The sequence below is a fragment of the Caenorhabditis briggsae genome (genome assembly GCF_000004555.2).
Source record: "Caenorhabditis briggsae complete genome, chrX, whole genome shotgun sequence".
NCBI lineage: Eukaryota > Metazoa > Nematoda > Chromadorea > Rhabditida > Rhabditidae > Caenorhabditis > Caenorhabditis briggsae.
In genome coordinates this window covers 21,269,757-21,288,922 of record NC_013491.2, presented here as the reverse complement: position 1 = coordinate 21,288,922, position 19,166 = coordinate 21,269,757, and the positions used below count along the sequence as shown (strand labels likewise).

General features: G+C 37.1%; 3 protein-coding genes across 3 annotated transcripts; 2 read left to right on the top strand and 1 right to left on the bottom strand.

Annotated features, from left to right (window-relative positions):
- Nucleotides 1–3,486: 3,486 nt before the first annotated feature.
- On the top strand, nucleotides 3,487–7,413 carry CBG10647 (the record flags this gene model as incomplete). Its single annotated transcript, XM_002645995.1, has 6 exons — nucleotides 3,487–3,669; nucleotides 3,714–3,886; nucleotides 3,931–4,030; nucleotides 4,475–5,275; nucleotides 7,156–7,295; nucleotides 7,341–7,413. 6 exons carry the CDS (start codon nucleotides 3,487–3,489, stop codon nucleotides 7,411–7,413), a joined length of 1,470 nt encoding a protein of 489 aa, XP_002646041.1.
- A 1,884-nt stretch (nucleotides 7,414–9,297) lies between these two features.
- CBG10648 lies at nucleotides 9,298–11,399 on the top strand (the record flags this gene model as incomplete). Its single annotated transcript, XM_002645996.2, has 6 exons — nucleotides 9,298–9,480; nucleotides 9,525–9,700; nucleotides 9,745–9,835; nucleotides 9,889–10,689; nucleotides 11,141–11,280; nucleotides 11,327–11,399. 6 exons carry the CDS (start codon nucleotides 9,298–9,300, stop codon nucleotides 11,397–11,399), a joined length of 1,464 nt encoding a protein of 487 aa, XP_002646042.2.
- Nucleotides 11,400–12,437: 1,038 nt separating this feature from the next.
- Nucleotides 12,438–17,376, bottom strand: Cbr-irk-3 (the record flags this gene model as incomplete). Its single annotated transcript, XM_045240793.1, has 10 exons — nucleotides 12,438–12,519; nucleotides 12,564–12,641; nucleotides 12,690–12,799; nucleotides 12,847–12,996; nucleotides 13,657–13,809; nucleotides 14,074–14,239; nucleotides 15,198–15,250; nucleotides 15,300–15,432; nucleotides 16,316–16,439; nucleotides 17,316–17,376. 10 exons carry the CDS (start codon nucleotides 17,374–17,376, stop codon nucleotides 12,438–12,440), a joined length of 1,110 nt encoding a protein of 369 aa, XP_045094326.1.
- Between the last annotated feature and the right edge of the window lie 1,790 nt (nucleotides 17,377–19,166).

The following is a 19,166-nucleotide window of genomic DNA, read 5'->3' as shown; positions in this document are numbered from 1 at the left end:
GATACTGAGCTTGAAGAGCGAATGGAAGCGATTTTTCTTTTAAATGTAACCGAGATATTTTTCATTCGGAGTTCCTTTCGAAACTTATCCAACGGCGAATTTCAATTGTACTTGAATCACTCTTTTGATTTTTGATAGTCCCACACTCGGCGGTGTCACGAACAGAAAACTCACAGTTTCTTCAAACTCTGGTGCATCTCGAGAAGATTCGGCGACATAAATAAGATTTCTTGTTAACAGCGGAGTGAAGAATATGAACGGCTGAATGAAAAACGAACTACTTTTGTGGTTTTGAGAGAATAATTACCTCAAAAACCTCCACATTCTTCTTCACAATAGCAACAGTTTGATATTAGGAACATTCGAATACACCGGCTACATCAAAGGCCTGTCGTAAGTCCAGAGAACTTCAGTTGGGTGACTTCTTCCGTAAATTTGTGTAGTTTCCCATTTTTGATGCCAAATCCTTCCTCAACTGACTCAGCAGTCCAAGATAATCCTTGTACGACAAACGGGCCCACAATTCCTCCATTCTTGTCTCCGATAAGTCTTCGGTGTTCAACTATCATCCGAATAATTTGCAAAATGTAGCGCTGCCAATTTTCAGAATTTGCGAGTCCTGCGAAAAATGTAAAATAGTTTCAAAATATTCAAAAAACTCACTTATCCTTATACTCCAATAAACTGTTTTTTAAGTCGCAAGGAGCGACGATACGAATGGCAACTCGCGAAAATCCATCATTAGCGGTCTTCTAGTCCCACGAACGAAATTGGAGGAATCAATTCAATGTAAACAGTTGCATGACTGTCGTGGTGGAAAACTTATACGCTTCGGAACCGTCAGATGTGTTGTTACGACCGGAAATTTCCTCTCGCAATGTGCTGTACTTGAAAAACAAACGATTATTGGAAACAAAACTTTTGAAACAGCTTAAAACCAAGTTTTTTATCGAAAACTTGAGAAATCATAATCCAATCTAAAGGGAACATATTCTCTCACAAAAACAGTCCTAACTTATCGCCACAGCATGGAAAGGCTTCTGTGTGAAGCTATTATAGATGAATGGCCATCAATTGCTGCTAAAATCAGCCTTTTTAGTTTCCTTCTACAACTAAATGGATTTCAAAGCACCGCCACAGCATGGAAAGTCTTCTGTGTGGGTTGCGGTGTGATGCCTGGAGCTATTTCAGAGGAAAAAGCGTCAATTGATGCTGAAATCAGCTTTTTTAGTCTTCTTCTACATCAAAATGAATTCCAAAGTACCGCCACAGCAAGGAAAGTTTTCTGTGTGGGTCATGGTGTGATGCCTGGAGCTATTTCAGAGGAAAAAGCGTCAATTGATGCTGAAATCAGCTTTTTTAGTCTTCTTCTACATCAAATGAATTTCAAAGCACCGCCACAGCAAAGAAAATCTTCTGTGTGGGTCACAGTGTGATGCCTGAAGCTATTTTAGAGGAAAAAGCGTCAATTGATGCTGAAATCAGCTTTTTTAGTCTTCTTCTACATCAAAATGAATTTCAAAGCACCGCCACAGCAAGGAAAGTCTTCTGTGTGGGTCACGGTGTGATGCCTGGAGCTATTTCAGAGGGAAAAGCGTCAATTGATGCTAAAATCAGCCTTTTTAGTCTCCTTCTACAACTAAATTGAATTCAAAGCACCGCCACAGCATGGAAAGTCTTCTGTGTGGGTCACGGTGTGATGCATGGAGCTATTTCAGAGGAAAAAGCGTCAATTGATGCTGAAATCAGCTTTTTTAGTCTTCTTTCCTGAGCAGTCTTCTGCACGCAATTTTACGATAATTTTGAAACAAAAACTTACAGTATATATTTGACGACTGAAAAACCAGGATTGCATAATAGAGATGACGAGCAGCCAGAAGATTGTGTGTTCTCCCATTTTATTGATCACATTCCTTCCTGTTTCTTGCGGAGGATGATTCAAATTACGCTCATTCTTCGTTGTGATGCCACCAACCTGAAAATAAATATTTGTCTATACTTCTGTTTTCACAAAATCCGTTAGTTGTGTTCAGAATTCAGACCCACTTTGAAGAAAATGCCTCACAAATAAGTAATTTTTAGCTGCAAACTGCACTGTCAGTCGTTGTCATCTCGATCATTTCCCAGCAGTGTTTGAGGAGCTTCTTTGACACTGAAAAAATTAGTATCAAGCAAATTTAAAATTCGCACAATAAATCAAAGTTCCCAGTAGAATTTGACAGTTAACCGTAAAACAGAAAGGCGTATCGCAAAAAAACAAGGGAGTTGTCCGAGAGGAGTACACGCTGTTTGGGAAGTTCGGCCACACGGCCCTCGCTAGTTTTTTAGTTTTTTTTTCGTTTTTCGAGCAATTTCTTTGCGCACTTATCTGAACCCTATAAGCTAGATTTGTGAATGCAGAAAAATAAAAATGAATTCAATGGAAAGAGGAAAATCATAAAATCATGCTAAAATCAAAAGTAAGTGATTAAGTAAACGGAAAAAAGCACACTTGCAATGTCATCTTAGTTTTTCATTGTTCTTCTGTAATTGAGTAATTAATGAAAAAACACAATATTTTTTGAAAAAGTCGACACTGTATTCAGGCGAGAATTCAGGCGAGAATATTTACTTGATGAGGAGTCATAAATTTGGTGGATATGGACGAAAACGTCACAAAAAACGTAGTCAGTCTTTCAAGATGAGTTTGAACGTCCATTCCAACTTAAGGTTTTTAACACACAGTAGCCAGTATACTTTTTGCTCAATCTTGACTTAATTTTGGTTATCAGAAAGTAAACATTCAAATGTATACAAACTTAGTTATTGGAATCAAAAGCTATTGTCAAAATTGTACTTCCTTGTAGCCATTCACATTATTCTGTCTACCCGGTTTCCCATTAATGAATGCGTGCTCAAGATATATTGCGTAACCTATAAATTTCTAACCAGCCATCTAGTCATGTCTAGGAACACGTAAAAAAGTGTGAGAGAGTAAAAGAGACGAGACGCAGACAGTGCAACAACCGCAGAAGGAAGACCTCTCGTTAGGTCAAAACAGATGGGAATGAACACAAAAAAAACCGCGAAAAAAGGGGGTGTAGATAAGATCTAATATAGAGGTCGACTGACCAATATTACAAACAACGTCTTTTTCCTCATCATTTTTTAGTATTTTTTTCCTGCTATTTCACATTTTGATGAATCAAATTGTGGTTTTTTTCATTTTCTTAATAAAATAATTTTTTTTCAAACTTCAAAATATAGCTGATAATATCATCCCCAAACCAAATTAAAACATTTTTTTTTTGTTTTTTTTTCTTATCACTTATGAGTTATGACTTAAATTTTCAGAAATAAAACTTTTCCTTTACACTCATATTCTCCTTCGGTTCGGCCTCTTTATTTTTCTAGCTCTTTTTTAGATTTTAATCTCTTTGGTGAATTTCAGCTCCGCATCCGACAGGGGCTTAACTCCGTTACGACAAATTAAACAAAGCATTTCAGATGTCGACTTACAATGGTTTTTACTCCCTTACCGCCGGAAGACAGCCCATCGATGACTCTTTCTCCTGGATCAATCTGCTCCATCAGCGTGAAAAAGAAGAAGATGTATCGTTTGTTCCACTCGATGCGCTTGCAGTTCCATTGAAACAGGACTTTCGAGAATCAATTGATGTGGGATACTGGGTAAGTTATTACGGTACACATCAAACAGTAACTATTTTTTTAAGTTTTTGACACGCAGCCAAGAATATGACTCTATTCACAAAAACAAAAAAGATATTAGATGGTTTGCTGAAGTGGAAGATATGTGTGGGTTCTACGTCCTTGGAAGTATGAAGAAATGTGTGGATGAGAAGTTCTGGATCAACATTCTCTCCAGAACGGTTTACAGCCGAGACAAGTGAGTTTTTGCATTCAACAATTTTGAAAATAAATTAATTTCAGCATGCGCCTGGAACCGAATATGGAAGGAAGGGTTATTCTTCTCCCACCGTATAGTGGAGAGGAGTACAGAAAGAACAAACCAGATTATAAGACCGAAAGAGTGAGTGGAACTCTATAGGTTTTGGAAACAAAGCTGTTTTTCAAACGGGCTAATGAAGCATTTTCATACAGTACCGGTCAATAAAAATACGAAAACCTGTTTTTCAGTTGATTTTGACCAGAAGTCTGAAGCTTTACTGAGAGACTTCCAATCTTATTGAAAAACTTAGAGAATTCAAAACAGACCTAGTTTAAGAAAATTTGCATTCACCGAGTTTTTTGAAAGTTCCTAAATTTTTGTCACGATTTCTGAAAGGCACCTCTTTTTATCTGTTATTTTACTGAAAACGTGGAAAAAACATGCTTCTTTCAGAAATCGGTTTGCCTAGCTTAACATTTAGATTTTCAAGAAATTCTGTGAATACGAAACTTCTAAAATTTTTTTGACCAGCCCTGTATATCCACTTCTCGAACTAAATTTTCCAAAATTTCTTTATTTTTGCAGAAGAAGATTCAAGAGGAAGCTGTCAACCACCCTTCAGTTAGTGACGAATTCGATGAAAAGAAGGACAAGTTGGAAGAAACTGAGTTTTTCGTGGGACAGAGACTGGAGCTTCTCGACAATGATGACAGCAGCCGATTGCATGTGGCACGCATTCAAGAGATTAGAGGAAGAAGATGGCGAGTGAAGATTCAGCAAGAAGACTGTCCGACGGATCTAGACAGTATGCTCAACGAGAGTCAGACTGAAAAGGACGGGACGTTTTGGGTGGATGAAGAAAGTGTATTCGTCTTCCCTGTTGGATTTGCGGCCATCAACGGCTACAACATCGTCGCCCAGGATGACTACATCACGCACACTGAGAAAATTAGAGATGCTATCAAAGCCCAACAACATCCAGCATACGATCCAGAGGATATTCAAGAGACGATGCTTCGCAGGGAAGCAATTCCAAAAAATCTCTGGAGTAGGATTGAAGAAGGCCAAAAGTTGGAGTTCCTCGACCCTCTTGACGCCAAACAGAACAAACTGACTGTAGCCTCGGTCCGCAAGGTCTGCATTACTCATGGATACGTCATTGTGAGCGCTGATGGAGATGATGAGGAAACAGTCCCTATTCACGTGATGAGTGGATACATATTCCCTGTGGGATATGCCGAAAAGTATGGCATGAAACTGAAGAAGCCATTGAACTTCAGAGGAAGATACGCCTGGAACAAGTACTTGGCTCAGGAAGGAGCGGTTTCTATTCCAAAAGAGCTCACCAAGCCCGTGCCATCTCAGGAAAGACTGGATAAGTTTGAGGTAATTTTGAGTTGTATCATACTTGTAAACCCGGTTCTTGCCGTGCCTTTGGACCCTGTCATAGTATCTGTTAGTGTATTTTCGGACCAACTGAATTGAATATGACAGAACTAGACGCGTACTACAAAATGATACTATTTGCAAATCTGTCTATTTTTTTATTTGAACAAAGTGGAACTCGACAGCACCGATCCGGGCCTGTTTTTTATTTGTCTAGTCTGTACAGGGTGGCTTTTAATTTCCCGCGCACAACTTTGGCGCCATGATTCTTTTGGCTGGCGCGCACTTATTGCAGTAAATTTTCATTATTGATTCATTGATTCATAATTGATATGTTTGCCAAGTTTCAGCCTTATTGGTTGAGTTTCAGGTAAATGGCAAGCCCTAACTTACACCATGCCACTGTCATCAGTCTTTTTAAGTAGATCGTCAGTCGAATCTAAATCTTCAAACGCATTAGTACTGTCGACATATGGTTTTTTGAGGCAACTAAAAATTCACCGAGTCTGGGTCTATATTTGGTCGCATTGTGACAGGAAGAAAAACTACTGTGACACCTCTAAAAGAGGTCGAAGCTGTTCGAAATCAAATCGGGAGTACCCTACATAAATCCCTCAGAAAATTGGCCATGGTTATGCCTATGTCTTGGGTTTTAATCTAAAAGATAGCCCGAAAAAAAAACTTAATCTAAAATGATATTGTGTCTTAGAAGCCGATATCTTGTCGGAGAGCAATAAGCCATAGACCCTGAAGAAGGCTAAATTTCGTCTTGATGGCACGCGGCGAGGAGACTATTTGGGGTCCGTTTTCTTTGACGAGCACTGGCTCACGATTGAAGCCGAATCCAACTTTCAAAGTTACAGTGGTTAGCCAAGGATATCAAGAAACACTTTAAGTAAAAAAACCATTCCTAGAGTTTCACATCCGAACGGCACTTTGGTTTTCGGTGCAATATGCTCAAATTTCAAATTTCACAGACCAAGACGTTTGTATGACCAAGAAAGTGTATATCGGGGGAGTTTTCAAAAAGCATCTGCTCATATAGATCAAATCCCAATTTGGACGAGAAAATTTGATTCACCAACATGACGGAGCTTCAGCCTACAACTCCAAACGCGCTCCGCAGTGGTTCGAAACGCATCTGAAAGAGGGGAAGAATGACCGGCCTACTCGCCGGATTTGACCCATTTTGACTATTCCATCTGGGGTTATGCGGAACAAGATCTGCTCAAGGCCCCATTTAAGTTTCAAGGCGAAAAGATACTGATCAAGGAATGGGACAAACTTTGGACCGTGCCACCATTGATGCCTACCAAAGACGTCTTCAGATCGTATCTGAGGTGAACGATGACCGAATCAAAAAATTCTTCCTGGTTTTAAATTTTTGCACGTCCAAATAAATATTTTGTTAAGTTTCATCAGTTTTTGGCTTCTACTTTTTGAGAAAAACTCATTCAAAGATGCGCGGGTAATTAAAAGCCACCCTGTAACTTTGTTCACAGACAAGATACACATTCGAAATAGTATCCCCTTGTAGTACTCGTCATAACTTGTTAAAAAGGGGCGTCCGCTAATTCCAAAATTTTTGAGACATTCATATCAATCGATTCAGAATTTTGGGTCGTGAAGAAAACTCTCATGGAGGATAGTCCGAAAATCACTCGTTCTTAAGAAACACGTCAAAAAATTAACATAGAGGGTGCAGATTAGAGAGCTTAACAAGAGGCCAAACGAGTTATTTTCGGACTATCCTCCAAGAGAGTTTTCTTCCCGACCCAAAATTCTGGATCGACTGATATAAAAATCTCAAAAATTTGGGAATTAGCGGACGCCCCCATCAAATGGTTGCCTTGTATGTATTACAAAGCTTATATTTTCAGGTCGGAGCTTACTTGGAAGCATCGGATATGAATGACAATACGAGCATTTATCCAGCACGTATTGTCTCCCTTCACGGCAGACTCGTCAGAGTGTCTTATTTAGGCTACGAGAGCAGTGACGATGCTTATTTTGACATTGAGTGAGTTGATCCAGAATTTATATTGTTTATCAACCTATCTTTCAGCTCGCATAGCTTGTTCCCAATTGGCTTCTCTGAAATCTGTAACTTCAAACTTCAGCGTCCAAAAGTTGAGTAATCCACTATACCTTCTCTCCATCGCTTATTTGTTTGATAAATGGTCATCCCTCGTCGCGTTGTTCTGTCCGTTCTACTCCTACTTACTAACATTATTTCTCTCCCCATTCTTTCACAAATTCTTTTTTATCTTTTTCCTAATTGATTGCCAGTGATATTTTTTCTATATCTTTTAAAATAATTTCCCGGAGTTCTTTCATTCCCCACTCTATCATTCAAAACACCGGTTATGTTAATCATTTTTTTTGTAATTTATGGCTTCTTATTTGCTCAAAACTCTCCATTGAGAATCTCACATATTTTCCCCCGTCTTTCCATTCAAATTTTCACCGAGTTATTCTAAAAAATTTAAACGTTTAATTTCTCTGTCAAAATTTTCCGCTAACTGAATGAATTTGAATTTATCGGACACAATTCTATTAACACGCCCATGGTATAAAACGGACATCTTGTCTTCCCGTTTTTTCATTTACACAAGCACACGGTCGCCTGATCGTCTTATGTTATATTCTTTATTTTCTTTCTTCTTCATTTTTCTTTTATCACTAATTCCAATTCACATAATTTCTCATCTTTTTTATTTTCAAATTTCCTTATATACCAAAACCCTTTTCATCCTTTTTCTTTAAATTCTTAGTTTAATTACCAAAGTTTGAGATAAACCAATTTGTTGTGAAGAAGTTGAGTGGGAAACTTTTTAGTTATCAATATAGAAAGTCTATAAGGCAAACGTCATAAAATAAAATTTTCCTGGTGTTTATAAGTGTTTAAAATTGATTTTCTAGGAAGACAGACTGAAAAATCTTATTCCAACTAGTGTAGCCAGAAGACTTCTTTGCTCTACCTTGGTTTCAATTTTGGTATCAAATACTAAAAATCCATATTTCTCTGATCTCAGTTATTGGATCCGATAAATATAGTGAAAATTGTATTTTCTTGTAGCTATTCACATTATTTCTTTTCATTCTTCGATTCACATGATTTGTTCCTCAAGATCGTTCAACTTATACTTGTAACCAGCCATCTGGTCATGTCTTGGAACACAGAAAAAAGGAGGGAGAGAGTAAAAGAGACGAGACGCAGACAGTGCAACAACCGCAGAAGGAAGACCTCTCGGTAGGTCAAAACAGATGGGGATGAACACAAAAAAAACCGCGAAAAAAGGGGGTGTAGATAAGATCTAATATAGATGTCAACTAACAAATAACACCCACAACGTCTTTTCCCTCCGCATTTTTTTTTCATTTTCCCGTTTTTTTTTCCGGTAACTCACAATTTGACGTTTTTTCATTATCTTAATAAAAAATTGGAATTTTTACTAATTCAACTTTTCGAAATCTCAAAACTTCAAATTTTGAAATTACCAAAGTTCAAAACATAGCTTACCAACTGAAAATGCTCTTTTTGATTTTTCAGAAAAGAGCAAGTCCTAATTCCCGTTTTGAGATTACCAAGGAATATCTCCTGCTAACCGAATTGAAACAAGTTTTGTATTTTTCAATTTTGTTTTTAAAAGAGGCGAGACAGCAAAAATTTCGGGGGACAGTTCGGTGGAAGAAATCGCGCAGCGCTTATGTAGACCATCGGTCGTCAGGCGCCTTCGCGCCCCCGTAGCTCAGCCGGTAGCGGTGCTGTACCCCTGAGCTGCCTGTCATTAGTTCAACCCCTCATGGGGGTTCTCTATGTAAAATATCAGGAAAAACTTTTTTTTTTGGTGTCTGGCCTCCTTCAATTTTGAAATACCTTTCGTTCCCCCAAATCTCCTTCTTCTGTTTGTCCATCCTATTTTTCTAGCTCCTTCTCTTGATTGATATCTCTTTGTTGAATTCTGGCGACAGTTATTTTTCCTTAATAATGGCTTACAAAAATAATGAAACATCTTCAGATGTCGAATTTCACTCCATTCCTATCTCTTTCCGACAAGAGACAACCTATCGATGACTCTTTCTCCTGGTCCAAATTGATCCACCAGCGTGAAAAAATCGAGGATGTCTCATTTGTTCCACTCGACGTGCTTGCATCTCCATTCAAACAGGACTTTCGGAATTCGATTAATTTGGGATACTGGGTAAGTAATTACGGTATAACTTAACCGTAATTTTTTTCTTTAAGTTCATGACACGCAACCACGAGTATGATTCTCTCTACCGAAACAAAAGAAAAGATATTCGATGGATTGCTGAGGTTGAAGATATGTGTGGCCTCTACGTACTTGGAAAGATGGTCTGGACTTTGGATGTGAGATTCTGGGTCAATATTCTCTCCAGCACGGTTTACAGCCAAGACAAGTGAGTTTTTGCATTCAACAATTTGGAAAATGAATTAATTTCAGCATGCACCTGGAACCGAATATGGAAGGGAGGGTCCTCTTTCTCCCACCATTTTCTGTAGAAGAATACAGTAACAATAGTTTCGCCTTCAGGGTGAGTCAAGTTTAGAGGTTTCAAAAAATTAAAAATTCCCTTCAATTTTGCAGAGATCAATTCTCGAGGAAGCTGCCAACCACCCATCTTTTCGTGCGGATTTTAATCAAAAGAAGGAAAAATTGGAGGACACCGAATTCTTCGTGGGACAGAGAATGGAGCTTCTCGACAATGCTTACAGTAGTCAAATGCATGTCGCACGCATCCAGGAGATCAGAGGAAGAAGGTGGCGCGTGAAGATCCAACAAGAGGACTGTCCGACTGACCTAGACAACATGCTCAACGAGAGTCAAACCGAGAAGGATGGAGAATTTTGGGTGGACGAAGAAAGTGTATTCGTCTTTCCCGTTGGATTCGCGGCCATCAACGGCTACAAAATCATCGCCCAGGATGAATATTTGAGACACACACAGAAGATTCGAGATGCTATCAAAGCCCACCAACCTCCAGCCTACGATCCAGAGGATATTCAAGAGACGATGCTTCGCAGGGAAGCAATTCCGAAAAATCTCTGGAGTAGGATTGAAGAAGGCCAAAAGTTGGAGTTCCTCGACCCTCTTGACGCCAAACAGAACGAACTGACTGTGGCCACGGTTCGTAAAGTCTGCACTACTCATGGATACGTCATTGTGAGCGCTGATGGATCTGATGAGGAAACAGTCCCTATTCACGTGATGAGTGGATACATTTTCCCTGTGGGATATGCCGAGAAATATGGGATGGCACTGAAGAAACCGCTGAACTTCAAAGGAAACTTTGCATGGAGTACGTACTTGACTCGAAAAGGAGCGGTTTGCATTCCAGAAGATCTTACCAAACCCATGCCATCTCAAGATAGGTTGGAACAGTTTGAGGTAAGCATTAATTTTTTGAGAAGAGAGTTGTATTCCCAAAATTGTTTAAAATAGCGTATTTTTCAACTGATTTTTGGCATTCTCATCAACCTGTAGCTCGGCTGTTAAGTTTTCGATCATTTTGAAGACGTTAGAGCATGGAAAACAAACCTAGATAGAAAATTTGTTATTTACAGATTCATTTTTCAGTGTAAGAATCTGCCAAAAAAAATTTTTTCCAGAAATCGGCAACTAGCTGAAAAAATGATATTTTTTTTAAATCTGTGAATTCAAAGGGTTCAATCTATGTAGATTAGTTTTGAACCTTCAATAAATTTTAAAGACATCGAAAACTTGACAGCTATATTTCAAACTCCTCAAAATGCCGAAAATCAGCTGGAAATACATTTTCGAAATATATTATCGACCTGTACTGTAATACTGTGTATATATTTCAAACTTATATTTTCAGATCGGAGCTTACTTGGAAGCAGCGGATATGAATGACAATAGGAGCATTTATCCAGCACGTATTGTCTCCCTTCACGGCAGACTCGTCATGGTGTCTTATGAAGGCTACGAGAGCAGCGACAATGCTTATTTTGACATTGAGTGAGTTGGTAAAGAATTTTGTATAGTTTACCAACATATTTTTCAGCTCGCACAGCTTGTTCCCAATTGGCTTCTCTGAAATCTGTAACTTCAAGCTCCAGCGTCCAAATGTAGAATAATCCACTACATCTTTACTTCATCACTCCATTCATTTGATAACTGGTAATCTCTCGCCGCAGTTGTCCCATCCGTTCCACTTCCACTCACTAAATTATCATTTGTCGCCCCAATCTTTAGAAATTTCATCCGTATCTTTTTCTAAGTTGATTTTCAGTGATATTTCTATATCTCTTGAACTCGTTCCCCGAATTTCTTTCATCCTTCACCAGCCCTCTATCACTTGAAACACCGGTGATTACAACATTTTATTAATTTTTGGCTTACTTGTTCAAGACTCCTCATCAAGAATCTCACATGTTTTTCCCCATCTTTCCAATCAAATTTCCGCCGAGTTCGACATTCTCAAAAATTTTAAAGTGTAATTTTTCTGTCAAAATGTCACCCAAAACAAACTCCATGAATAGAATGACGTCTTTATGACTCTTGATTTTCATTATCCTGCTCACTGAATGAGTTTCAATTAATCAGACACAATTCTGCTATAAATAATGAAACACCGGTGATGTTAGATTAAAAATTACAATTTAAACATTTATTTTACAAATTTTCAAGTATTATACAATGGTATCAGTCGTAGGAGGGAAATTTTGGGTTCTCAAAGTTATTTCGACCCGCAAAACAGGCTTTTTCATCAAATGGGGGTGCTGAGTTGAGTCGAGATGCACTACCAGCAATATTGTTTGAACCTACCACTACCTAATTAACATTTCTGGGGGGAGAACTTTTTTCAAATATTGAATGAAGACGACCAAATTATTACATAACGTGCACACCGGAGAGCTCGGGGAGAAAAAATAAACTGACATTCAAGAGAATAAAAACCGATTGACACGTGGAAAATTCTGAAAAAAATCACAATCAACGGGGAAATTACTGGGATGAAATGGAGAAAGGGAAAAATAAGATTATTGGACATTTCAAACTAGATATCACATGTGATTTGAACTAAATATTATGGGAAACATGTTTTGTATGGTAAGAGAACAATTATTGAGCATATTTTCGGGATTACTTGATAATTAAAATTTTATATCAGTTCACAGGAAGCCAGATGCATTGTGATGATGGTCGTCCTCGGTTTCCTCCGTCTCGATGGTTTGAGCATCAAAGTCACAGACTCTGAAAACTTAAAAAATTATTTAAAACCTTCTAAAATCGCCAACCTCTCAGTTTGATCAAAAAGTGAGTAGTGAACCTCATATTTCGAAAGTTTTTCGTTCATTAGTACCATTGGTTTGAATCTGAATTTTCGAAAATTTTAATTATAAATTTTTTCTTGAGTAACGCACTTATATCCCCAGAGAATTTCATCAGGGAGGAATGATGTCCTAGCTTGGAAAGTCATACCAGTAGCCTCAACGATTCCTTCAACGGTCATGATCAATTCGAAGTCAGCTTTCTGGAAATGATTTGAATTCCCAAAAAGAAAAAGAAAATACTACTAACAGCAATATTATCACGAGACATTCCATAAAGTGGGCTGTCCTCATTGATAACGTGGCGGACAATGATTGGCCAGAGAAGAAGCACCCGATCCCAGCCACTATCATATCCGACGTTCATGTCTTTGACACCGATGAGCTCTCGATCCCCACGCTGAAACAACAAATGGTATTCAGAATTTTTTACTCAATAACAAGTGTTGCGAATGATCAAAAAATAGGCAAAATGACATGTTTATGCAATACTGGTCAGTAAGATTCACAAAACCGAATTTTTAGTTGGTTTTTGGCCATTTTAACCATTTTCAGGAGTTCGGAACTGTACAGACAAGTTTCCAATCCCTCTGAAAACTTTGGATGATAAAAAAAACATACCTAAATTACCTAAATTGAATACTTTCCATTCACCGAGTTTTTTGAAATATCCTATTTTTGATCTAATCGACGATTTCGGAGAGATACCTCTTTTTGGTAATTTTTTTGTACTGAAAACGTAAAAAAGGTGTCTTTCAAAAATCGATATACATCTAACAACTAATAACTTTCCAAAAATTATGTGAATGCAAAGTTTTCAATCTCGGTCTGTTTCACACCCTCCAAACTTTTTTTTAATGAACGAAAACTTTGATAGCCATGCTATTATTGACCGGTACTGTATCTGAATCCCATATTACATTTAATCGTACTCTTTATTAATTATACTTTTTCACGTTTCAGAAGTACCGTACCCTTTAGTGAATAAACAAATGAATAAGAAAATTAGATTGTCTGATATTCGATTATTGCGAAACTCCTAAAAAAGATCCGAACTTACACTGTTTATTTTCGAACAAGCCATGTAGAGCCTAACATGGGACTCGGCCAAAAACAGTTTTTCTTGAATATCCGCCAATCTGATCATTAGCGTTGGTCGTTTATCATGTTCATCCAGTGGTCCGATCACTGCCATTCGGGAAAAGCGCATTTCCTGAAATATATTTTTATAATTTTCTTCTATTCATAAGACAGATTTGAATCGAAAAATTTCAATATTTTTAAAGAGTAGGAACGCTCTCAATCTTGATTTAATTTCTCTTGGCTCCTGTGCTAGATATCAAGAGTTTGTCAACTGATAAAATGTTTGTGATAATGTGACAAAAGTTTCAGTGGACAAATTTTTGGTATCTTTAACAAGAGCAAATGTTAGAATAGCTCAAAATTAAGGGTACATTTACTATTATCCCATACTAACCTGCCTCCTCTTCTTTGGACGTAGAATCTTTGCGATAACAATTCCAGCTAGTATTGTTTGTAAAAATACACCAACGACGCATTGAACACAAAGAGTTAGATATGCAGGTGGACAGAGATCCGTCATGTACCGTAGTCCGTATCCTATAGTGTGTTGAGATTCCATACTAAAAAAGTAGAGATTTTTTAAATTAAATTTCTTTATTTTTCAACTTTAAGTTTCCATCGTTTCTTTAAAGTTTTTTCTATTTTTCTATTTTTTTCGATCTTTCATATTTTCTCAATTCTTTTTTTTCATTTTTCCCCATTTTTTGAACACCAATCCCCTAAAATTTTTTTTTGCATAATCTTGTGCTTTCATATTTTTAGTTTTATCACATTTTGATCTCATCCTGTTTTTTTCGAATCCAAGTTTTCTCCTGTTTTTCATCCAAATCTTAAAACAATCAATTTTCTCTGAGTCATTGTTTACCTCTAATTGCTCGAAAAATCTGATTTCTGTGTACTTCAAACAGAAAAGAGCGGAACAAGTTTCAACTGATAAGGCACAACGTATGATTCCTCGGGACACGTGGAAAAAGATACATATGAAGTTTGTAGATTAGAGAAACACAAGGGTTATCTTGTGGTTTCCGTGGGAAGAAAGAGACACTCGACTTTGATTTTGAGATAAAAATGAAGTGAATGTTTGATTTTCAATTTCAGAACAGATGAGCTCAAACCTGTAAAAAAGGACCTTCATACTGTCAAGTAAGACCAAATTTTTCTTGGCCCGAATTTAAAAACACGAACTGTTCGAATTTTTATCCTGAAAGTGCTAGAACGTAGCATTCGTTCAATTCTACCCTATACCCTCATATTCCTTGCCCCTCGTTGCGTCACAAATCTAATTTTTGCACATCTTTCATTTTATTCCTCCACGACGTTTCGAACCCCTTTCTACGCCACCAAATTGGATTTCAAGAATTGGTTTCGCAATATTCCAAAGTTTCTTTTTTGTTGGGTAATTCGTCTACGCTTTTTAGTCTCTAGTTTGATTTCAAAATGTTTGCTCAAAATTTTCTCTTATCAGTCATAGACAGGATGAACGCCACCGGAAGTTTTAAAACGGATATACAGACCAACCTGAACAGGAAGGCGCTGATAAAAGTGTCGACGTTGGCGATGCATGACTCATCCTGAAGAAAATCAAATGAGAAAACTTCTAGAATTTTCAGCTACCCTTACCTTTTTAACCGTCTTCAGTTTAGAAATCACATAGTAGATCAGCGCGAAAATCGTCCATGAAACAATGAAACCGAGTAGAAACAAAATACAAATGGACCTCCAATTGCACTCGATGATGAGATGAAACCAGTTTCTGCAATACCTCCATCTACACAGACGGTGCGAACACCCGTCGTTTTCTCAGGGGGGAGAGTGACAGAAAGAGAGAGAGAGAGAGGTAGAGGAAAACATTGGTGTTCCGAAAAAGAAGTGGGTAACAGAAATTGCACAAACATAAAACCACAAAAGAAGTACACAAAAGCTAGATTCGATAAAGAGAGGTGCACTGTGACTATAGTGGGGGAGCTAGTGTCGAAAAACTTGAATTCTGAGAAAAAAAAACGTTTTTCTTATGGGTAGCTATAATTATCGACCATACAATAAACTTAAAAAATCATGAATATTCTTTATGAGTCTGGAAAGATGTCCTTTTTGTTACAACAATCGAAAAATTAGAGTGTTTTCTGACTTTAACATCTTCTTCTGCAGTAAAAAGAAACAAAAACTAAAGTTTGTCAGTTGTTTTTCTGTCATTTTTCGGAGTCTGGAGCTCGGTGATCGATTATCCGATCACTTTGAAAACATTGGAGGGTATACAACAAAGTTAGTTAAAACACTTTGCATTCACAGGATTTTTTGATAATTAGCAAATTTTCAGCTATTTGCCGCTTTCTGAAAAACATGTCTTTTTAACTGTTTTTGCACAAAAAACTTGAAAAAACAAATGACCTTCGGAAATTGGCATTTAGCTGAATTTGGTTAAAATTCTGCAACAGGTCTTTTTGCTGCTCTAATCAAACTAGTGTTATATTTTTGTTCTTTTCTAACACTAGCATCTTCTTCTTCTATCAAAAATTACGACATGAAACACACAAATTCAAAGCTACAATATCTGTTTTACGGTGAAAACCTAGGGTGAAAACCGACGGTGACACATTGTGAGCGAACATGAAGCAAGAAAATAACATCAACCGTACTTGTATGCTTGTCGGAACCGTTCCGGAATTTGAATATTGTTGAGTAGCGTTTTGCCGTCTTTGGACACCAGACGAGCTCGTTGTACACCAAGTTCCGGAGCTGAACTTGAGAGTCGCCAACCGTCTGGAAAGGAAACACTTGATAAGGTTACATTTATTTGAAATTTTGATAACTACTGTAAAACCTGTGATAGAAAAGCTTCCTAATTGCCTAGTTTGACCATTTTTTCTCTGTTTTTGTGAAAGATAACAAAAAGGTCAACTGATAAAATGTGTAATATTGTTATAAACAATTCATCAGTTGGCAAAATTTTCCTATCTTTGACGGAAACCGAGATAAGTTGGCTCAAAATTGAATGATAAAAGTTCCTTCTATCACAGATTTTACGGTGTTGGCAATGTCAAATTTAACGGAAGGGTTTTTAACTTTGACCCAGTTTATCAAGGTTTCTGTGAAACATATCGAAAATCTTTCAACAGATGAAATTTTTGTGATAATACAATAAACAAATTATCAATTGACAACGTTTTCATATCTTTGACAGGAACCGAGATAATACGACCCTATGGGCACTTCTATATCACGGTTCATGGTAATTGCAAATTGTTAAAATTTTCAATTATTTGATACGTCTCAATTTTTTTATATTTTAAACGTTTTAACGGGTACCATTGTAGAGCCTTTTAAAAAAATGGTTTTTGAAAAAATTCCAGAGATCTGAAATGAGCCCTTATCCAATGTAAGCTGTCCTTTTTTTTCCTCCATCTATGTTTTTTCTCCTTCAATCCGCAAAAGGTTTCATCTTACCCAGAGAACTAGTCGAGCGTAAACCCTTGAACTTTTTCCTTTTCTTTTATTTCATCGGTTTTCCAGACGCTTGACTACCTCTTCCTCCTACACGTGCCCAAAACCCCCTAAAACAATCATCTCGTTTTCTTTTCTAGTTCCGGACATCAACTAGAAGGAAAAAAGAAGAAAAACGGTTAGATGACAACTCACTGAGCTCCTTTTTTGCCCCATTTTCACCGGATAATCGTTCAAGTTCTTCAGCCAGCGACATATTCGTGGTCTGAAAAAAAAGTAGAAAATTGAGATTGATTCGTTATGAAATAAGGGAAAGAAAAAAAAAGGTTTCAGGAAGTGCGTAGAGCGAAGGTTTGAAAATACGAGGGTTGAGAAAACTACAGTAATTCCGATTTTTATAAACTCGACTTAATTTTTCTCTTTTCAAATTTATCACATCCCCAGACGTAGAACAAAAAAAACTCATTTTGGTACCTACACTTTGCCCTCTCTCTTTCTCTCTCTCTTCTAACTCTCTCTCTTCTTGTAAAAGTCTCTCTCTCTCTCTCTTCTTGTAAAAGGGTAATTGGAGAAACACTCTGGAAAAACAGAAGGACGAGAAAGAAGAGAAACAGAGGGAAGGAAAAGGAGAAAAAAATTGGTGGGGTGTAGAAAATTGAAATGTGATATGGGTCGAAGGCGTCGTTAGTTGCGGTAAAACGTTGAAGAAACCCTCCTTTTTTCCTCCTTTTCTTGCACTCCTTTTCTGGGTCCAATGACGCGTTCTTCTACATGGGAAAGAGCAATAAGAGCACTAAGAAAAAGAAGAGAAAAGAAGAAACAAGTCTGAATCTGGTTTATTGGCTCAGAACAAACGGCATTGATGATGATGAAGAGGAAAAGAATAAGAAGATAGCAAAAAAGGGTATGACCCTGTCTTGTCTCTTGCCCCATTGGACCGGATTTTGATGTTTTTCAGATGAAAAAGAAAGAAAAAAGAAGAAGAAGAAGAAGAAGACAAAGGAAAAAGCATTGAAAGAGCAGAAATTGAATCTGACGGCTCAGGAATAAGAAGGTTACAGAGTACACGGATCAGTTTTTTTTGTAGTCTGAACATTTTTGAAACTTTACAAGAGAAAAATTAAAATACGCTAGGTTCAACCTATGTACAAAGAAAAATCTGAATGTGAGAGAAAAATAATGTGCTACAAAATTATTTTCCATGAGCACGCCCCGGAAAATGGATCTGCCACCCCACGTGCTTCAGAAAAAGTGGGGGAAATAATGGTGAAGAAAAATGACTGGATTTGATCTACCGAACTTTTTCATAATGAGGCTTTTTGGTACAAGAAGACAATAGGACAACATTTTTCGGGTTTTTTTGAAACAAAGAACTTTGCAAAATTTTGAAAAGTGACGTGAAAGTCATTTCATTTTATTCATCGTAGTCATTTTCTTAGAGCAGATGTTCGAAATAGAGAAAGCTGACATAAAAATCATAAAAAATCATGACGAAATGGAGATAAATTTGAATTTTCATGATATTCTGGAGAAATGAAAAAGTTTATATTTGAGAAATGATGATAAATTTCAAAGAATTTTTATAATCAGAGGTTTTGAATAGGCTGTAATTGTGGGGTAAAAACATTGAAGCAAAAGTGTATAATGAGAAAAGAAAATTTTGTTGAGGAGATAAAGATCTAGTCCAAGAAAACTAAGCAGAATTTCATAAATTGTGAACATGGAAATTTTCAAAATTTTCAAAACCATCAAGATTCTCTTTTTCAAACTTAAACTCAGAATTCCCAGAAAATGTCAAGGAATTCAAAAAAAAAATCATTAAGGCCCTCCGAACCGTTCACTTTGAGCTTGATTATCTTGAGTTTTGCACAAGATATCAAATATTTTCAACTGATAAAATATTCACCAGATTATCATCAACAATTGAACAGTTGGCAAACTTTTGATACCTTAGACAAGAATCGAGATAACTGAGCTCAAAATGAACGTACAAAGTGGGATTCTATCAGATATTCTATTCTAAAAAGTTTAAATAATACTTGCTCC